Raw genomic sequence first — 18012 nt, 5'->3', positions numbered from 1 at the left:
GAACCCGAGACCTTTCGCATTGTAGCGCGCTGTGCTAACCGAAAGTGTAATCCGAACCACTCTGTAACTTACCTCCACAAGGGATCGAAGCCAGGATCCTAGGCGAAATCATTAGCCACCACGCCATCGGAGAGGCTCAGTAATCAGTTGAGACCGGATTTTAAAGGAAAGTCATTCTTTTTATTTTTCAACACGGTTCATGGAATAAATAACAACAGTGTTGACAATTATCTTCAACGAACAAAATTAGAGAAAGATTATTTCCGTAACATCTTTGGCTGTTATGCGTTTGAAGCTTCGGAACGAGTCACAACTTTCGAAGCAGCTAATCGACGAAGCGAGCCGCTGACGTCATCTCAACACAGAATCTATCGCTAAGCCCCTTACTCAGGATCTACACGCCCACTAGGCTCGCTAGACAGACTCGCGTAGTCCGCTGGAAATGTTCCGAAAGTAATTCGACTCCTACAAGGTTTTGACTTCCCTTATTTTCCTCTTTCAGCCCACTTTCCCTTCTCCCCCTTTTTATGAAACATTTTTTCTTTCTGGTCCCTTTATTGACAAGTTTTTAAGCCCACATTTCCTTCTTTCCCTTTTCTAAAAACATTTTCTTTGGCCCCTTTATTGACAAAATATGAAAAAATTAGTACGACTGTATTTTCCAGAAACCAAACATTCAACAATTGTCTATTTAGTGCAGCTTAAAGGAAAGCAAGAACAGGCGCCTCCTACCCTTCCTTCCCTCCACTAGTGTTGGGATTACATTTGCAGCGATTGTTGCAACAATGCGATCTCGGCTTAAGCAGTACGCATTGTTAGCGGCACGCCTGTTGGGTTAAAACTTGAATGTGTACGTCTGTGCTAAATTTAGACTTTTATTGTGACTTTTTTTTATAATAATGTTAACTTTACAGTAAATTAGGTAAGCTGTTGCAAGGAAGATTTGCACTCCACTCAAAATATTATTTTAAATGAAAACAATATAGCTATACCATTCATATATAAAAAGGAAGGCAATACATTTCTTGCTTTTTTTACTTTACCTTATGAAGTGAAGTAAAAAATGCAATAAAATTAATGTGTTCCTTTATATATATGAATGGTATATATTGTTTATTCATTTAAAATAAAATAAAATATAGTCCTTTTTCATGTCCCTTTTTTGGCAAAAATTTTCCCTTTTTTGTCCTTTTTAGAGTCAAATATTTCTCTTTAAAATCCGGTCTCCAGTAATCAGTAGAAGGGTAGAGGAAAAACAACAGTATTTAGGAATGAAGAGGAGTAATATTTTTAAACCAAACCTCAAACTACAAGTAAAATACATTTCTGTAGTAAAAGATTAAACTATTGGGATGTAAGGAATGTCCTTTTTCTGTAGTCACCCAATGTTAACCTCTTATTACACGTTATGCACCCTGGACTGCATTTATCGGACTAACGAAGCTCTGGTACCTGCATCTTCAGTCTCTATAACCCTCTGTAATAACTGTGTTGTATGTTCATAAGCAACGCTTGAGGTGGAATTTTTTAGCTGGAGGACGCTCCTGTGGTTTAACATAGTGGCAGTGAAAGATCTGTGAAACTTCTGCTAGCTAGGGTGAGATACCATCCTCCAGGACCTCCTTCACTTCGTTCCTTCATCCATCTCACGTATCATCATTCATACTCATCGTCGCGGCTAGCCAAAAGAGGCAGAAATGTGACGTAAAGCAATCTATTTCAATCAGTCAACTATTATGTCTATATTGATTGATTTGCTTTATTTTACTTCGCTTTTTGTGCCACTTCGGCTAATTTGCGAAGATGGGGATGAGTGATGATATGATGAATGCACACTCACAAATAGCCATGCCCAGACCGGGATTCGAACCCGGGACCCCCTTATTAAGTCTATATTGTATGTTGGGGAGAGGGAGGAACAAAACGAGAGTATGTAGGGAAATTTCCCTATAGTTGGCAACAATGTCCTTGACCAGAAAAAAAAGAGTACAAGGTAAAGAATAAAAGAGGAAAATGTAGTCACGAAACGCTTGTGTCATTAAAGATATAAATATTTTTTTTGTCTTTCTGGAAATATGTTCAAAGCCTATTGCGTAAACACGTTTATGATCAGTTCTTCTTGTTCAGCGTGTGGTGAATGCTGTATCTTTTTATTACTAAGTGCAAGGTCGAAAACTCACAAAGCAAATAAGGTAAATATATTATTGATATATTAACAATCATTGCTCTTGTAATTATTTTGTGTTAGGTTAGGTTAGGTTAGGTCGGAGTTGTAGCTAGGGGAGGGGAGGGGGTAAATGAACAAAATGAGAGAAAGTTGGAGGAAACATCTTGGTGCCCCACTACAAAAAATAGCGGTCTTATTATTTTAAATTTATTTTTTAGTTTGTTTCAGTTTAGTTTTTAGTTTAAGGTTTTTTTCTTGCTTGTTTCACTCTCAGTACTACAGTTTCTGTGAGAGGCTTATAATAGAAAGATAATGGGGGGGTGTTACTTGCGTACACAGGATTCTTTTTCGGGGAGGGATGGAATTGTTAAGGTGAATAATACGAGGGCCATCCGGAAAGTAGTACCTGTTCGCGCCGTGTGGAGCGCTTGTGACGCAACTAGCCGTCGCTCAAGGTCAAACGACTTCAGTTGGCTGTCTGCTCAGTGTGTCCAAAGTTTCGTAGCGCTGTCACTGTAGTTTTTGTTTCTGTGAGTGTTTACAATGTTCAAGAAAATTGAATAGGCCGCCACTTGTGAAGTTAGGGCTGTGATAAGATTTCTCAACGCCAGGAACGTGCGACCATGTTATATTCACCGTCAATTAAAGGAGGTTTATGGAGACAATGTTATTGATGAGTCCATGATGATGAACGTTCAGGTCGCCCGTCTGTCATTACGAGCGAACTGCTGAGTTCAGTTGACGAATTCATCAACAACGAACGGCGCGTCACACTGGATGAAATCAGCGAACATTTCCCTAATGTTTCACGAACAATTCTTTATGAAATTGTCAAAGATCATCTGAAGTATGGGAAAATTTGTTCAAGGTGGGTCCCTCGCTTCCTTACATTTCACAGGGATGAGGAACTGATGAGGGTCACTACTTCTCAATGTAGTGGCGGCAGAGGAATATGAAGTTAGGTTACAAAAACTCGTCACACGTTACTATGTAGAGAAATTGTTTAAAGTTTGTTGTTAACAGTTACAAAGTTTTTTCAAAAAATATTTGTTAGTTTTTTAAAAAAAAATAAAAAACTGGTACTACTTTCCGGATGGCCCTCGTACATAGCTGCTTTCTAGGGAGACGGCATACGCATAAGATATTACATATATTTAGAAATTTCCACTCTCAAAAATGGCAATTCTTGGGGAATTTGCATTTACAACACTATTTTTACCTCCGAGTTCTTCAGTGCTTTTGTTTGAAAATGTTGATTTGCTCAAAATTTCGTAGGGGGCTGCAGCCCCTTCAGACTCTATCTGCATACGCCCGTGGGAAGGGGAACAAATGTAAGAATCTCTAGCCGCACACTGTTAGAATGTACCGTAAAATGTATATTCTTCCGTTAAAATTTAACAGGGTGTCTATTAGTATACAAAATTGGGACGAAACCGTTTTTTATTTTCATTTGAATATTTTAAAAGTATTTATTTATTTATTTATTAACGCCTTGTTTTAAATGGCGGAGTTAAGGCTCCACTCAACCATACACATAAAATTATACATTATTATATAAAACACAAGGTACATTTAGTCATTTCACATAATTATGTTCACAGACACACACACACACACACACACATTATACTCATACACATAAGCCTTAACGCGCTGAATATAGCACACAATATATAACATACAAAATACGAAATATAGAATGCAAAACTTAAAATTGTACAGTTAAGTAACTACAAGGTATTTTAAGAAAACATTCACTTGCATACGTACGTACATAAAGATAGTAAATGGTTATAAATTACGGTTACGTACACCATAAATATATATTTCTTTAAACTTAATCATTAAAATTACATAAATTAGGTTAAAATTGTAATGGACGTTAATACTTTTAAAATTGGCTATCTTTATAAACGATATTTTGCATGGTATCGGAAATTGAAGGTGTTAGATCGTCCATCAACCTTTTACAGTGCGACTCTGTAGGTTAAGTGGAACATGAAGAAGCAAAATGATTTTTTTAGAGCACCAATTAACACTAGCAAAGGAACCGTTTTGATTTTCGGGAGTACCAAGTTCAAGCTCCATGCACATGAATTTTTGTGCGTTGAGCATGGGCATATTATAATCTATATATGGGTCATTCCATTTTAGAACAGGCCACACATCTCTAAATTTTGTAAATAAAATTTGCACACCCTTATACAGTACCAATTAAAAAGAAACAATCACAACGTAATTATGTATATTTTAAAAACGTTATGGCTATTTTTAACATGTTTATAAAAACATGTACAATTCATGAACAGATAAGCTCTATACTTCGTTTCATCGTTTTGCACTCATTTTAAGAGTCTTCACATTCTTATAAAATTTTCTGAGATCATAGATTAAGTGAGATAATTACTCAACAATTTGGTGTAATAGGTTCACGGTGGTTTTAATTCTTTTGGATAGGGAGATAATGTAGTCAAGATAAAATGTTAGTGTTTAGCTGCCAAAAACGAGATTTTTGGAACGGCATCATTATTTGAGGGACGTACACTGGGATACATAAGTATTACCAAGCAAATTATCCATAACCATGTATATTATCTTTATTTTACGCAATTAGAGCTTCAAGAATTGAAACAAAACGCTAAACAAGCTACTGGCAAGCTGTACATCAACGTACATAAAAACACGTAGGGTGAAAGAGAAAAATTAATGAAACCTGGGACAATTTGCCTAGCAATACGTACTTGTACATCCTACTATACAAAGAGTACAATTCGGATCAAAGAGTTAAGTGGGCACTCTACCCCTTCTAACCCGCCTTCCTCAACTAGCATATTCAGTTGCTATGCAATATTTGTTGTTGCAGTTGCATTTTCCCTCAACTACAGTGCACTCTGATTGGCTACTACGAAGAGGTGCACAATGTATACACCATACTGTAAAATTCAATTACATTCCCTTTAATAAATCATACAACGTCACAAGATCGTATATACGAGGTGGTATCAAAAAGTTTTGCATGTTGAGGTATAATTTGTTTAATACTGGAAAGATTGACACAATGAACATACATATAGTAGTTTGCCTCTAGTGTCCTCTACTCAGAGTTACCCTTACACATAGTTCCCATCATGTTCGATTCATTTGTGCCAGCGTTTTATCGAGCCCTCAAAACCAGTTTGGAAAAATTCCAAATGCCTCACCGTTTAGAGCTGTTTTAACCTCCTGTAGGTCATCGAATCTCATGCCACGACGCAGAGACTTAGCTAAAACTCTGAATCATTGCATAAGCTGACCCATAGGACATGTGCACTGCATCAGAAATTTCCTGGGTGGTGATGCTTCTATCCTCTCGAATGAGCTCATCATCCCTGTGGCGGTTGTCGTCGGTCAACGACGTTAATGGCCTGCCACTCCTTGTCATGTCCACACTTTCGGTTTCTCCCACTTTGAACTTAACTACTTAAGTCTGAGCTAAGTTTGTGCTTCGTGGTATGAGATTCGAGGTCCTACAGGGTTTTAAACAGCTTTGAAACTGTGAGGCAGGGAGTGCTTTGTGGAATTTTTCCAAACTGGTTTTGAGGGCTGGATAAAACGTTAGCACAAATGCATCGAACGTGATGGCAAATATGTATAAGGCTAACTTTGAGTAAAGGCAAACTATATGTATGTTCATTGTTTCAATCTTTCCATCATTAATCAAATTATACCTTAACAGGCAAAACTTTTTGATACCCCCTCGTATTACCCAAATTTATCCTTTTTGGCCATCCGTTTTTAAACTAGCAATTTCTCATAACTGTACAAGAACTAGGATACACCTATCCTTTCAATCACCTTGATTCTTCTTCTTCTTCTTCGTGACCCTAACCGCCGGGTATATGGCAGTCTTGGTCAAGGATCTAAGAGGTGTACAACTCTGGGGAGTAGGAGTACCATGGACAATAACCTTGATGCACACCATTTCTTTGCAAAATCATATCAACGAAGTCACAGAATAAAAACCTGTGAGTTCAGATCTTGTCTCGCTTGTTAGAACATTTAGCCATCTTTAATCGTGACACATGCGACAGCGCAAAGTGATAAAATTGACGAAAACTACCAAAAGAAAGAAACGAAACTAAAAAACCATACCAGAAATCCTCAGAGATCAAAAGATAGGATGTGTTGTTTATGATGTACAGAAGATAAAATCAATTATGATACATTTACCGGAAGATTTTTCCATTTTTACTGCTGAGGCTTATGCGATTTACTAAGCACTAATTTATACATATAAATTGCAAGAAAAAATATTAATATTAACGGATTCCAAAGGTGTATTTCATTCAATTCAGTCCATTTATTATTTAAATGCTCTCCATGCATCGTAAACTGTGTAAAAACTTTACAGAATTTAAGGAACAGAGGAAAGATAATTCATTTAACCTGGGTTAAAGCTCATTATCAAAATTTAGGAAATGAAATGGCAGATTTGTATGCAAAACAAGCTAGGGAAATTCAACCTGTGTTGGAGCTGAAAACATGGCACACGGACTTTTTACCGAGGGTGAAGAAAAAGTTGAAGGGAAACTGGACGGAATGGTGCAAAAGTGAATTTCAAAATGCGGGCAGTTTTTATCAGAGGATAGCTAATTTGAATAGAATCAGGCCTTGGTTTACAAAAGTTCAAGGTACAAGGAATGTAATGGTATTGTTAAATCGTATTAGGTCATGTCATACATCTACTAAAAGTCATCGTACAAAAGATTCGGGTTGTACAAATCCCAAACTGTACATGTGGCAGTAAGGAAGATATACACCATATTATATTTGAGCGGAATAGATACACACAGGAAAGAGAGACATTCTACAAAACACTTATAAACTGTGCAATTCCTCTTCTACAGCGTAATCTTTGATTTGAGAAGCTAACCTTACAGTTGGATATATATTGTTATAATTTTTTAGCAAATGTGGCATAACAATTTAGTAAGACATTTTTATATTAATAGTGTTGTTTAATAATAATGTACACAAGGCAAGAAAAGAAATATGTAAGTTTGTGTACAGTACATAGATATGAGAAAAACTGCTTAAAGGGGTAATTCCAAATAAAAGTAAATAACTAAAATAAATAAATCCTCAGAGAAATGACGTGAGACAGTTTTTAAACTTAAAAACCTTAATTTTCTAAGGAACGCAAAGACATTTTAGAGCAAATCTTCAACCTAATAATCACTAACTAGGTAACCTCTTTCTTCATTTGCAGAAATAATTTTGCTCAAGGAAGTACTTCAAGAGGTAACCTGAACGTAAAGATGATATTTACCAGCGGGAATATGATCCTGGGTGTAATAGGAGCGTGCATCTTCGCTGTATTAATCTCCTATGTATACCTCACCTGGACTTTTCAATACTGGAGAAGGAAAGGATTTGATCACATCGAACCGAGTCTCTTGTTCGGCAACTTCAAGGAACTTGCATTGATGAGGCTGAGTCCAGGAGATCAACTGAAATCCTTGTATGAAGCTTTGGGAAAGAAACGGTTTAGTGGTGTATATTTTTTCCAGAAACCCGCCATTTTTATAAAGGATATCGACTTGGTCAAATCGATTCTGGTGAAAGACTTCGACCATTTTTTCAACAGGAACTTTCACGCTAAGGAACACATCGACTCCTGGACTTCTAAAATGATCTTCAGCACCCAGGGAATGGCGTGGAAGAACATGAGGGTGCAGCTGACACCAGCTTTTACTTCCGGAAGGATGAAGAGGATGTTCTACATCTTCTGCGAGTGCTCTGAAGATCTTATGGACTATCTAGAGTCCAAGACAGCCAATGGGCAACCGCAAGACGTCAACGACATCATGGCCCAGTTCACAACAATGATCATAGCCAGATGCTCATTCGGTGTTGACACCAAGTGTCTGACCAATCCCAACGACGAGTTCAGAGTGGCGTGTCAGCAAATCTTCTCAACGTCTTTCATGAAGTCCTTCATCAACATTGGGATGTTCTTTTGCCCTAAAGCTATAGAGAAATTGAGGATGAAGTTTATACCCACGAACATCGCCAATTTCTTCGTCACCGTCATGAATGAAGCTATGAGCTACAGGAGGAGTAACAATGTGGTCACCAACGACTTTCTGGATCATTTCATCAGGTCCATTGATACGAAGTCAAACGAAGGGCACGAAAAGGTCGAGAATTCCAACACGAAACAGGGTGACAAAGAAGGTGAAGATGCTCGTAAGTAACACTAGTTTTCATAAACAAAAGTATGTTTGGTGATTTTTTTATCAGTATACCTTCCTATTGATGTTGATATATCAACTAATGTCATCTGGTTAGGTACAATTTTGAGGCTAGCAAAACGTGTAAAGATATCCGTACATAACTTAATTCTTCACAAATCGCCCCAGTATATACATGAACAAGGGCGCCCGCAGGGGGGGAGTGGGCACTTGCCCCCCTGAGATTTCTGGAATTAGTTAATGTAATTCAAGTGGTAAAATCGTAGCGATATTTTATAACAAAAAATATTGTTTTCAGTGACAGGATCCAAGTTACAGCAACTATTATTTTTATTAATATTAATTGGCGGCGATTAAGAGGCGCGTGGGGAGGCAGTTGCCCCACTTTTTGCCACTTTTGCCTCTGCACTATGCTAAACCTTATCTACAAATGGAAAGTAAACTGTCCTGGCCCCCCTCCCCCCAGTTTTGGAACCCAATTGTCGCCACTTTTATTATTATTTGAAATAGTTTTAAGCTTAGAGTCTATTTTACACTGATTATCGAACTATAGAAAAAAGCTTTTTGTCTGATTATACAGTTATGCAAATTGCATATAGTTAGATATACAGAATATGGAAATTACAAATGTGTGTAATTTAAAAAGTAACATAAGAAGTAGTAGTAGTTGTAATGAAAGTAATAATAATAAAAATAACTGCAAAATTAATAGCACTACTACTACTACTACTAATAATAATAAAAGTTTCTATGACTCTACCCCCTTGATATTATTTTTAAAAAAAACATTTCTTCTAATAGATGACCGAAAGGCAAAGTCCGAGGAAAATATATCGATTCTTGATTTACATCCCAACTTTTGGCTAATCGCGAAGATGAGGATGAGTGATGATATGATGAAATTGGTGAAGGGACAATCACAGAGAACACCCATGCCCAGGACAGGATTCGAACTCGGAACTCCTGTATTGGTAACATACATCACGAAAGGACTACGGTCCGTTTCGCCTTATTGCGTTTTCACCCCGCAATACAATTTCGCGTGATTTATGTGACTCGAACTTTCTGAGGCGAAACGGGACATCCCATTTCGACTTATCCTGTCTCGCCTTACACACAAAAAATGTCCCACCAGGGAATATTATCGACATGAAGGGTCATTATTAGTAATGTATTATTAACATAACCTAACCTAACCTACTCTAACCTAACCTAACCTACTCTGACCTAACCTAACCTACTCTACTCTAACCTAACCTAACCTACTCTAACCTACTCTAACCTAACCTAACCTAACCTACAGGACAATGGGAGCCAAGGTAGGCAACATCACAAGCTCTGCGCTCCCATTATGAATTACCCTTCAAGTCGATAATATTCCCAGGTGGGAAATTTTTTGTGTGTAAGGCGAAACAGGATGTCCCGTTTCGCCTTAGATAGTTCGTGTCACATAAATCATTTGAAATTTTATTGGAGGAGGTGAAAAGGCAACAAGGCGAAACGGGAGGACACGCATGAGAGTTAGTTTAAAGTTTTGAAAATCATGTTCTGAGTCGTTCTAATCTTCTGTTGTTCGTTTTTGAATACAAAGACCAACATATTCTTCTCAGTTTCATAATTTCTCATAATAATATTTTGTGTGAATTTGGATTAATTTAAATCAGGTGATTTTTGTTTTAAAAAAGTCACAGACTTAAATCAATTTAAATAAATTTTACAGAATAATGTACATAAGGGTTTTGTAGATATCAGACTCACTTTTGATGAAAGTATATTAATTTAGTAATCATTTAATGGTGTTTATTAGGCTCTAAAAAAGAAAAAGAAAGAAAACAAACTATATGTACTGATGAGGTGAAGCTCATACGAAAAGTAAATGTACTAAGTAAACTGTAAATACATTAAATTTCTATTGATTTGAAATTCAATAATTTTTCAGGCAAAAATAACAAAACTTTAGTGTAAAATAATATACCTAGGTACAAAATACTAATCTTATTAAAACATAAATAGTGTCATTATTATTAACCTGCAAATAAACATGGCAGCTGATATTTTCCAAACTATCATTAAAAAATTACCAACATTCAGCTACAAAGACTGCGAAAAATATTTTAAGTTGCAATTACATAGTACATCCAGAATGTTTTTTTTCCACTGGAAGAAAAATAAAAGTTCCTGACATTATTATAGTTTCATTAAAAAACTCAACATATTAGGTTCATGTATACAGTATCAGAATGAACAAAGCACTGCGACGCCAAGGGTCCCGGGTTCGAATCCCGCTCGGGCTTGGTTGTTTGTGAATGTCCATTCATCAATTTAATAATTTCATCACTCATCCCCATCTTCGCAAATTAGCCAAGAGGCACAAAACGCGCAGTAAAATAAACTAAATCAATCAATCAATCAGAATGAGAAAAAAGAATGTTTACATATATTTTTTTTTATTTGCTTTAATCAAACTGTTCAAATATTTCAGTGCCATTTACCAGAAGAAAACGATTTTTTAAATAGAAATCATCATTTTTATCCAACCTCTTTGTGTGTTAATTTCATGTACACCTTAATTTTCGAACAACCCTCGTACATATATTTTTCTTTCAGAATTTGACGTTGAGGACTATTTCGCCCAAGCAATGGCCTTCTTTCTGGCTGGTTTCGAGACCACTTCACTGGCACTGAGTTATACGCTTTATGAACTAGCCCTGAAGCCAGAAATCCAGACAAGACTGAGACAGGAAATTGCCACTACCCTCGCAAAGCATGGCGGGAAGATTACATACGAGGGTGTGCAAGAAATGGTCTACTTGGATCAAGTTGTGTCAGGTATGTGCTTCGATTCCCAGGGTTAAATTTTTCCCTACGTTTGCCTCTTGCAGTCCATTGTAGTTTCTCCTATATGTATCGCATGCATGGTTTTATTTTTTCACATAAGTGTATCATTCTTACTACTGGGTGAAACAATAACAGCACGAGACAGGGGTGGCATTAAGAGGGCCGGGGGACACTGCCCCACACAAATTTCTAGAGGCTTGCAGAAACCTTCGAATTATATATTTAGGAAAGTTTGACAGTGGCGGTGATTAGGGGGGTGAGGAGGGACAGTTGCCCCCCACTTTTCGCCACTTTTACCCCCGCACTATTCTAAACCTTGTATACAAAGGGAAATATACTGTATTTGCCCCCCAGATTTGGCACCATGTCCCTCCCCCGGGTTTGGCACCCATACGCCGCCACTGCCTCGGGATATAGATTAAATTGTATATTAACGCCGATCTCGGTGGCGGAGTGATTAGCACAGCACGATACGACGCCAACCAGGGGTGCCTGATTCGAATCCAGTCCTGGGCATAACTGTTCTTTGTCAGAGTCCATTCATCAATTCTAACATATCATCACTCATCTACGCTAGTTTCCAAAAGTGGCAGAAAAGCGAAGTAAAATAAACCAAATCAATTAGTCAATAAACACACAATGGAAAACCATCGGCTGGCAATCAAGGGGTCCCGTGCTCGATGCACGTCGAAAGTGAAAGTTGCATTTCAAATGGTTTCAAAACCACGCATGTGTACTTAAACATAGTGACAGGAACCAAATACTGAATAGCACAAAGCAATCTTACGTTGTGAATTGCATGTTGGGAAAAACACATCAGTGTTAATAATACACACGAAATTATGATACAAAGCCTCTCTCGTTATATGCAAGGGTTTAATGTATGTAGAACGAAACGATAAATTTTATATTAAATTCACACCTTCCATTTTTAATTAGGCAATAAATAACAAACCCATAATATATTTTAAAATATTTCTTAATAATAAGCTGTATACAGTGAAACCCAGATTTTACGTTCCCGTATTTTACATTTCCCCATGTTATATGCTTATTCTTGACGGTCTCAATGCAGTGGCGGCTGGCCAAGTGCAACAAGTGCAGATGTTTTCACCTAATTTTCAAATTAATATTGACATTTTTCATTTTCAAATTAAACTATTTCCCACCAGAACGCACAAGATAATACTGAAATAATACGCCGCTCGGCGCTACGCACGTGAAGAGTTCGTCGTAGCATAAACAAACCAAGAGCAGACGCCGCCAGGTTGCGGAGGACTTTAGCCGGTTGTCATGGCAACGGTGACGTCACCTAGCGTTGGAATTGAAGGGGTGTCGCCATCTAGGTGCAGCAGTTCTCTCGTCGACAGAAAACATTGCATCCAGTGGTTGTGGCAAAATCGTTGCGTTCTCGCGAGATCTTGTTCCGCGTGTGTGTTTCGCGTTTCCTATAGTGTGTTGTGTTCATGTGTTGAGCTGTGGTTTGTACAATGAACCCAGTAAATGATTTAGTGTGTAATTTGTAGCAGACACCATTTTCTAGATGGACGGATGAAGACAAAAAAGACGTTTTAATTTGTGGGGCCCACTGACACTTACTATTTGTTTTTCATTGCCTATAAATGTACTTCTTCACCTGTTATTTTAGGCACGAGCCGCTACTGTCTCAATGAACCAAACTGTTACAAAACTTTCCATGGTCTCACATTTTCCGACATTGTAAGTTTTCTTGAATTGGTAGCTTGAAAAACGAACAATCAATGTTGCACTGTAGCTACATACTGGCTGTTTCATAATATGTTTACAGTGATTGTACTTATAACGTGAAAAACTACGAACATGTACTGACATCACGAAATATTTGTTACAGATGCGACTATTTTATTATGTGTGTGATAGGGGTGTTGGCAAAATCATTCCTTGTTGTTAGATATTTTGGGTCTGGTAGGGGAATTAACCTGGAACGTCTTGTAAATTTCCACAATGGTTTGTATGCTCACTTATTTGCTTAATATTTAATTTCAGAAACTCTAAGGAAGTATCCTCCACTCGCATATGTGGACAGAACATGCACCAAAGACTACAAGATTCCAAATTCTCCACATACAATCGAGAAAGGAATGACGATATTCATTTCAATATCTGGCATCCACTATGACCCACGTTATTATCCTGATCCCGAAAAATATGATCCCGGACGGTTCAGTGAGGACAATAAATTGTCAAGGCCCAACTGCGCTTATATCCCCTTCGGAGATGGACCTAGGATGTGCATTGGTAAGTCAAGATATGTAGTTGACGGACTTCTTTTGTGTAACGATATTTGTTCTCATAGATGGAGCTAATTAGGTAGACTTCAATCCATTTTATCTTAATCTGCTTTACTGTTTGATATAGATCCGGAATATTTCGATTTAACAGACATATTTAAAGTTGAATAAAGTTTGACGTGAGCTTGCAATCAGGTATGTGAACGCTAAGCATAATCTACAATATTAATTATTTACTGTAATCAGATTGTTGACATTCAGTTACAAATAAATGGGTAAATAGAAGTAATTTGCCTTTCTCTAGTGTATAGGCCAGAAGGTAAGTGCTTTTACTTTTTTATTATTTGCTTTATTTTACTTCGCTTTTTGTGTCACTTATGGCTAATTTGCGAAGATTGGGATGAGTGGTGACATGATGAAATTGATGAATGGACACTCACAAACATCCATGCCCAGGCCAGGATTCGAACCCGGGACTCTAAAACACAGTGACGTGCGGTGACGTCGACACTTGGGGTAGCAGTCAGTGGCGTACTCAGTGGCGTGTGGGTTACACCCCCCCCTTTAGGGATCAGTATTCCTAAAAAAAGAATGTCAATAACAGGAAAAGATATGCAAAATGATGAATGAGTACTAAAAGAAAGTACACGTAACCCCCACCCACATTCGAAATAAAAAACGATTTGACTACTAAGCCAGAGATCCTGGGTTCGAATCTCAGCTTGACCATGGGTATTCTTTGTGTGTGTCCCTTGCAATTCATCAATTTTATCGTATCATCTTCGCGAATAGCCAAAAGTGGCGGAAAAGCGAAGTAAAATAAACCAAATCGAGCAATCAATCAATGATTTGATTTCATTTTTGTTACTTAGCGTCGCTTTGTTGTCACATTTGGTTAATTGCGAAGATGATGCGATAAAATTAATGCAGGGATAAACACAAAGAACACCCATGCCCAGGACGGGGTTCGAACCAGAACTCCTGTTGTCGTAGCGCGCTGTGATAACCACTACCCCACGGTTTGTTGATATTTTATGCACAGAAACAAAACAGGTAACAAAACACACTTTTTTGTAGTTTCTTCAATAATATTAATTTGGCTTTTTGAGTTCTGAGATACATTTTTCGTTCCAAATTATTTCATTATTCACTGCAGAGTACAACACATAAGAATGCACACTCATCACGGGTTCGAATCCTGGCCTGGATTGTTCATCGATTTCATAATATCATACTCATCCTCATTTTTGCGATAACCAAATGTGGCAGAAAAGCGAAGTAAAATAAACAAAACCAACAACAATATGAACACGCGTTCTCTTGCCCAAATAAATACATCCGTATTTATGACTCTTAGAGGCCAAGAGTAGTATATTTAAAAAAAAAAACACTACTAAAACGAGAGTGAGAGAGAGCCTGAGCACATATTTGTAATTTAATCATTATATATTCCATAATTTTAAAAAAAAGAAAGAAAGCATAACATTATTGTCTGCACATAACACGTTCCCATTTCATAAATAATAAAACTACATCCATATTATACATACATATTGTACAACGTGTAAAAGGTTGTGTAAATACAGAGAACATAAGTACTGCAGAAAATTTTACCCTGAATTCTTTAGAGGATTTACAAAAAATCTATGAGAAACCAATCCCCTATCTGTCCTATAGGAGATAGACTAGGGGCCCTGAACGCCTGGGCTTTCAACCATTGCAGCGGGGGGCGAGGGGCCAAGGAAGGTAGAGGTAGAAATCTTCCTTTTCCTTGGGCCGGCCGTTTCTACCTGGAAACTGGTCTGGCGGAAGAAGAGCGAGCTAGGGTATCCAGTCAGCTTTGCCTGCGGATCGCACCGATGGACGAGAATCGCGTGGAAAAGAAAGTGTTGCATACGAACTGTGGCTTTAACAAGACAATAAATATTGTGATTTGAATATAATTCGAGATGTGAGATTGATTGATCTATCACTGCTAGACTAGCTACTCCTCAGTGCACGTCACTGCTAAAACAATATAGAATTACACTTCACATTCCTTTAGTTATTACATGACAAGTGATTTGTTCTTGCACACATTAGATACACTCATATACTTTTGAAGCTAAAACTTATCCTCATCTTCGCGATAGCCAAAAGTGGCAGAAAAGCGAAGTAAAATAAACTCAACCAATCATGTACATGGTGTTCAGCCGTCAACTAACAAAATTGTAATCCACGGTATACTTTTAGGCTGAACACCCTGTATAAGATCTCCGTAGTGAGTGTAAATAATATTTTGGTTTATTATTTATTTATTTTCCTTTGTTATTTTCCGTCGCTTTTATGACACTAGAGTTCATCGCGACGATGGGGATGAAAGAGGTGATGGAGCGAATACAATGACACGAGGTAAAGGAGGAAAGTTATACACATGGCAACACGGGGGCAGAAGCGAAGGGGGAGCGAGAGGAGAAAACAAATTACAGTTCACTTTAGTTTGCGGCTTTGCCGGAAGAGCTATGGTGTTTTACGCATGTAATTTATTTAGTAACACAATACAACTGTGACATACTGTATTTTGATTTTCCAACTATGTTTTGTATTCATTGCAGGTAGTCGCTTTGGGCTTCTGAACACAAAAACCGGATTGGTGTACATTCTACGTGATTTCAAAGTGGAAGTATGTTCCAAAACGGAAATTCCAATACGTTATGACCCTGGTTCATTTCTGACGTCACCAAACAGCAGTGGCATCTGGTTGAACATTAAAAAAGAGAAAGTCTAAATAACATGATAATGGAAATATAAGATTTCAACAACATAAACAGTTCGAAATATTTTCTTTTGTAGAGACTAAACATTTAGAAGACACGAGGTTCTATACTGAGGTAGAAAATTGTGGTCCTTAATTCAGTGTGCAGAGGCAAACTTTCGTATGTCTCTATGATTCATCATTGTAAAATGTGTAGAAAATAGTTTAGTGAGCCATTGATAGAGGGCACACGAAAATTATGAATATATTACAACATAAAAAGCAATGGTAGTATACGTATGTATGTCTTGATTATAAACTATTTAAACTCAATTTACTAAGCTTCATTAAAATAAACTTTTAAGCATATATTTTTGTGGGATTGTTGCACATGCGTTATTTTGTAACACATTTCTTGCAGGAGCCTGATCAGATAGATTGAAGGACTTCTATAAGTTTTAAAGTACTCAATGTTTCGTATAGCTGAAAAGTACATCCTCTAGAATATACACCGTAATACGTGTATACACACAATTCAAATTTTACTCGAATTCACCGGATTTCATATGGCGATATGCATTTCTATCGACCAGACTATGATGATAAAGGTATTTCTTTTCAAATTCACTGTACAAGGTGGTAAAATGCGTTCCCTAACAATATGCATAGATTAACTGTAAACTACGCATTTAGACACAAATATCTAATCTTCGGTTGAAAGAATTGAAGTATTGTTAAACGGTATCGGTTTGTTCATTGAACTTTCCAGCCTAACTATCGCCTATTTTTGAGGGAGCAAGGAAAGGTTTATTATCCACATTGCCTTTACTCATCTCACCCAACAGGTTAATAGATGCCGAGGCTTGCCCCTAGTTGATATTTTCCTTGAGATGAGGCCTTGCTCAGAAAAGGTTTATTATCCAAGGTAAGTGCAATATGCATTCAATTCTCTCAACCGAAGATTAGATATTTTCTCTACATGCGTCGTTTGCAGTTTATCTATGCATATTATTAGGAAACTGATTTTAATGTGTAAAGTTATGGTCGGGAAAGGAAATAATATTCTGAAAATTATTGGAAAAAGGAGCAAATAAAATGCCTTTATTCTTCTTGCATGGCAATCAAGAAATAAATAGCTTATAGAGGAATGTTCTTAAGTATCTACCTGCAACGGTGCTTTATAGGATAACAACTTAACACAAGAGTCTTCCGACGATTATGGATGACGACAATCTATATCAACCATTAAAGACAAACTTTCGTGGTATTTCCTGAATCTTGTCAGCTCCAAGCTTTGTCCATAACTAAACTTGAGAAGGGGAGACACGCCCATAGAATACGATACAGCTGAAGAGTTATTGAGTACCAAAAAGCTATTTTGGTTGATGTTACGAGGCGGGATATCGTTGGATCCTGATTTTGACGGGCTAATCTCTCAATGAATGCTCCTAGTTGTTGTCTCGTGTAGTTAAACAAGAATTATTTGAGCTGAGGATCAACAAAGATGCTTTCATTGATTGAATTAGATTGGTTTTACCTCGATTTTCTGTCACTTTTGGATAATCGCGAAGATGAGGATGAGTGATGATATGATGAGATGTTACTGACAAAGAACACTCAGGTCGCTAATCGAACCCGGGACCCCTGACATTCTAGCGCGCTGTCATAACCATTCCGCCAGGTAGACTAAAAATAGATCTTGAAATTTTACATTTGAAACGAAAATCCCTTCGTAGGAAATAAATGAATGAATTATTTTCTAGAAAGAGA

The 18012-nt window shown here is 37.4% G+C and overlaps 1 protein-coding gene across 1 annotated transcript; it reads left to right on the top strand.

The window, feature by feature from the left end:
* Positions 1 to 2093: 2093 nt before the first annotated feature.
* On the top strand, positions 2094 to 16542 carry LOC145996477 (cytochrome P450 6k1-like). The gene is made up of 5 exons (XM_083132967.1): positions 2094 to 2192; positions 7416 to 8395; positions 11008 to 11229; positions 13264 to 13515; positions 16103 to 16542. Exons 2-5 carry the CDS (start codon positions 7465 to 7467, stop codon positions 16273 to 16275), a joined length of 1578 nt encoding a protein of 525 aa, XP_082989093.1. The 5' UTR covers positions 2094 to 2192; positions 7416 to 7464; the 3' UTR covers positions 16276 to 16542.
* The last annotated feature ends 1470 nt before the right edge of the window (positions 16543 to 18012 follow it).

The sequence above is a fragment of the Lepisma saccharinum genome, chromosome 12, assembly GCF_977018435.1.
Source record: "Lepisma saccharinum chromosome 12, izLepSacc3.1, whole genome shotgun sequence".
NCBI lineage: Eukaryota > Metazoa > Arthropoda > Insecta > Zygentoma > Lepismatidae > Lepisma > Lepisma saccharinum.
This window is presented reverse-complemented; position numbering and strand designations above follow the sequence as displayed.

Coding starts and splice junctions, on each gene's coding strand:
- LOC145996477 (XM_083132967.1), top strand. CDS start 7,465: ATGATATTTACCAGCGGGAATATGATCCTGGGTGTAATAGGAGCGTGC. Junction 8,396..11,007: donor CAAAGAAGGTGAAGATGCTC/GTAAGTAACACT, acceptor TTTTTCTTTCAG/AATTTGACGTTGAGGACTAT. Junction 11,230..13,263: donor CTTGGATCAAGTTGTGTCAG/GTATGTGCTTCG, acceptor ATTTAATTTCAG/AAACTCTAAGGAAGTATCCT.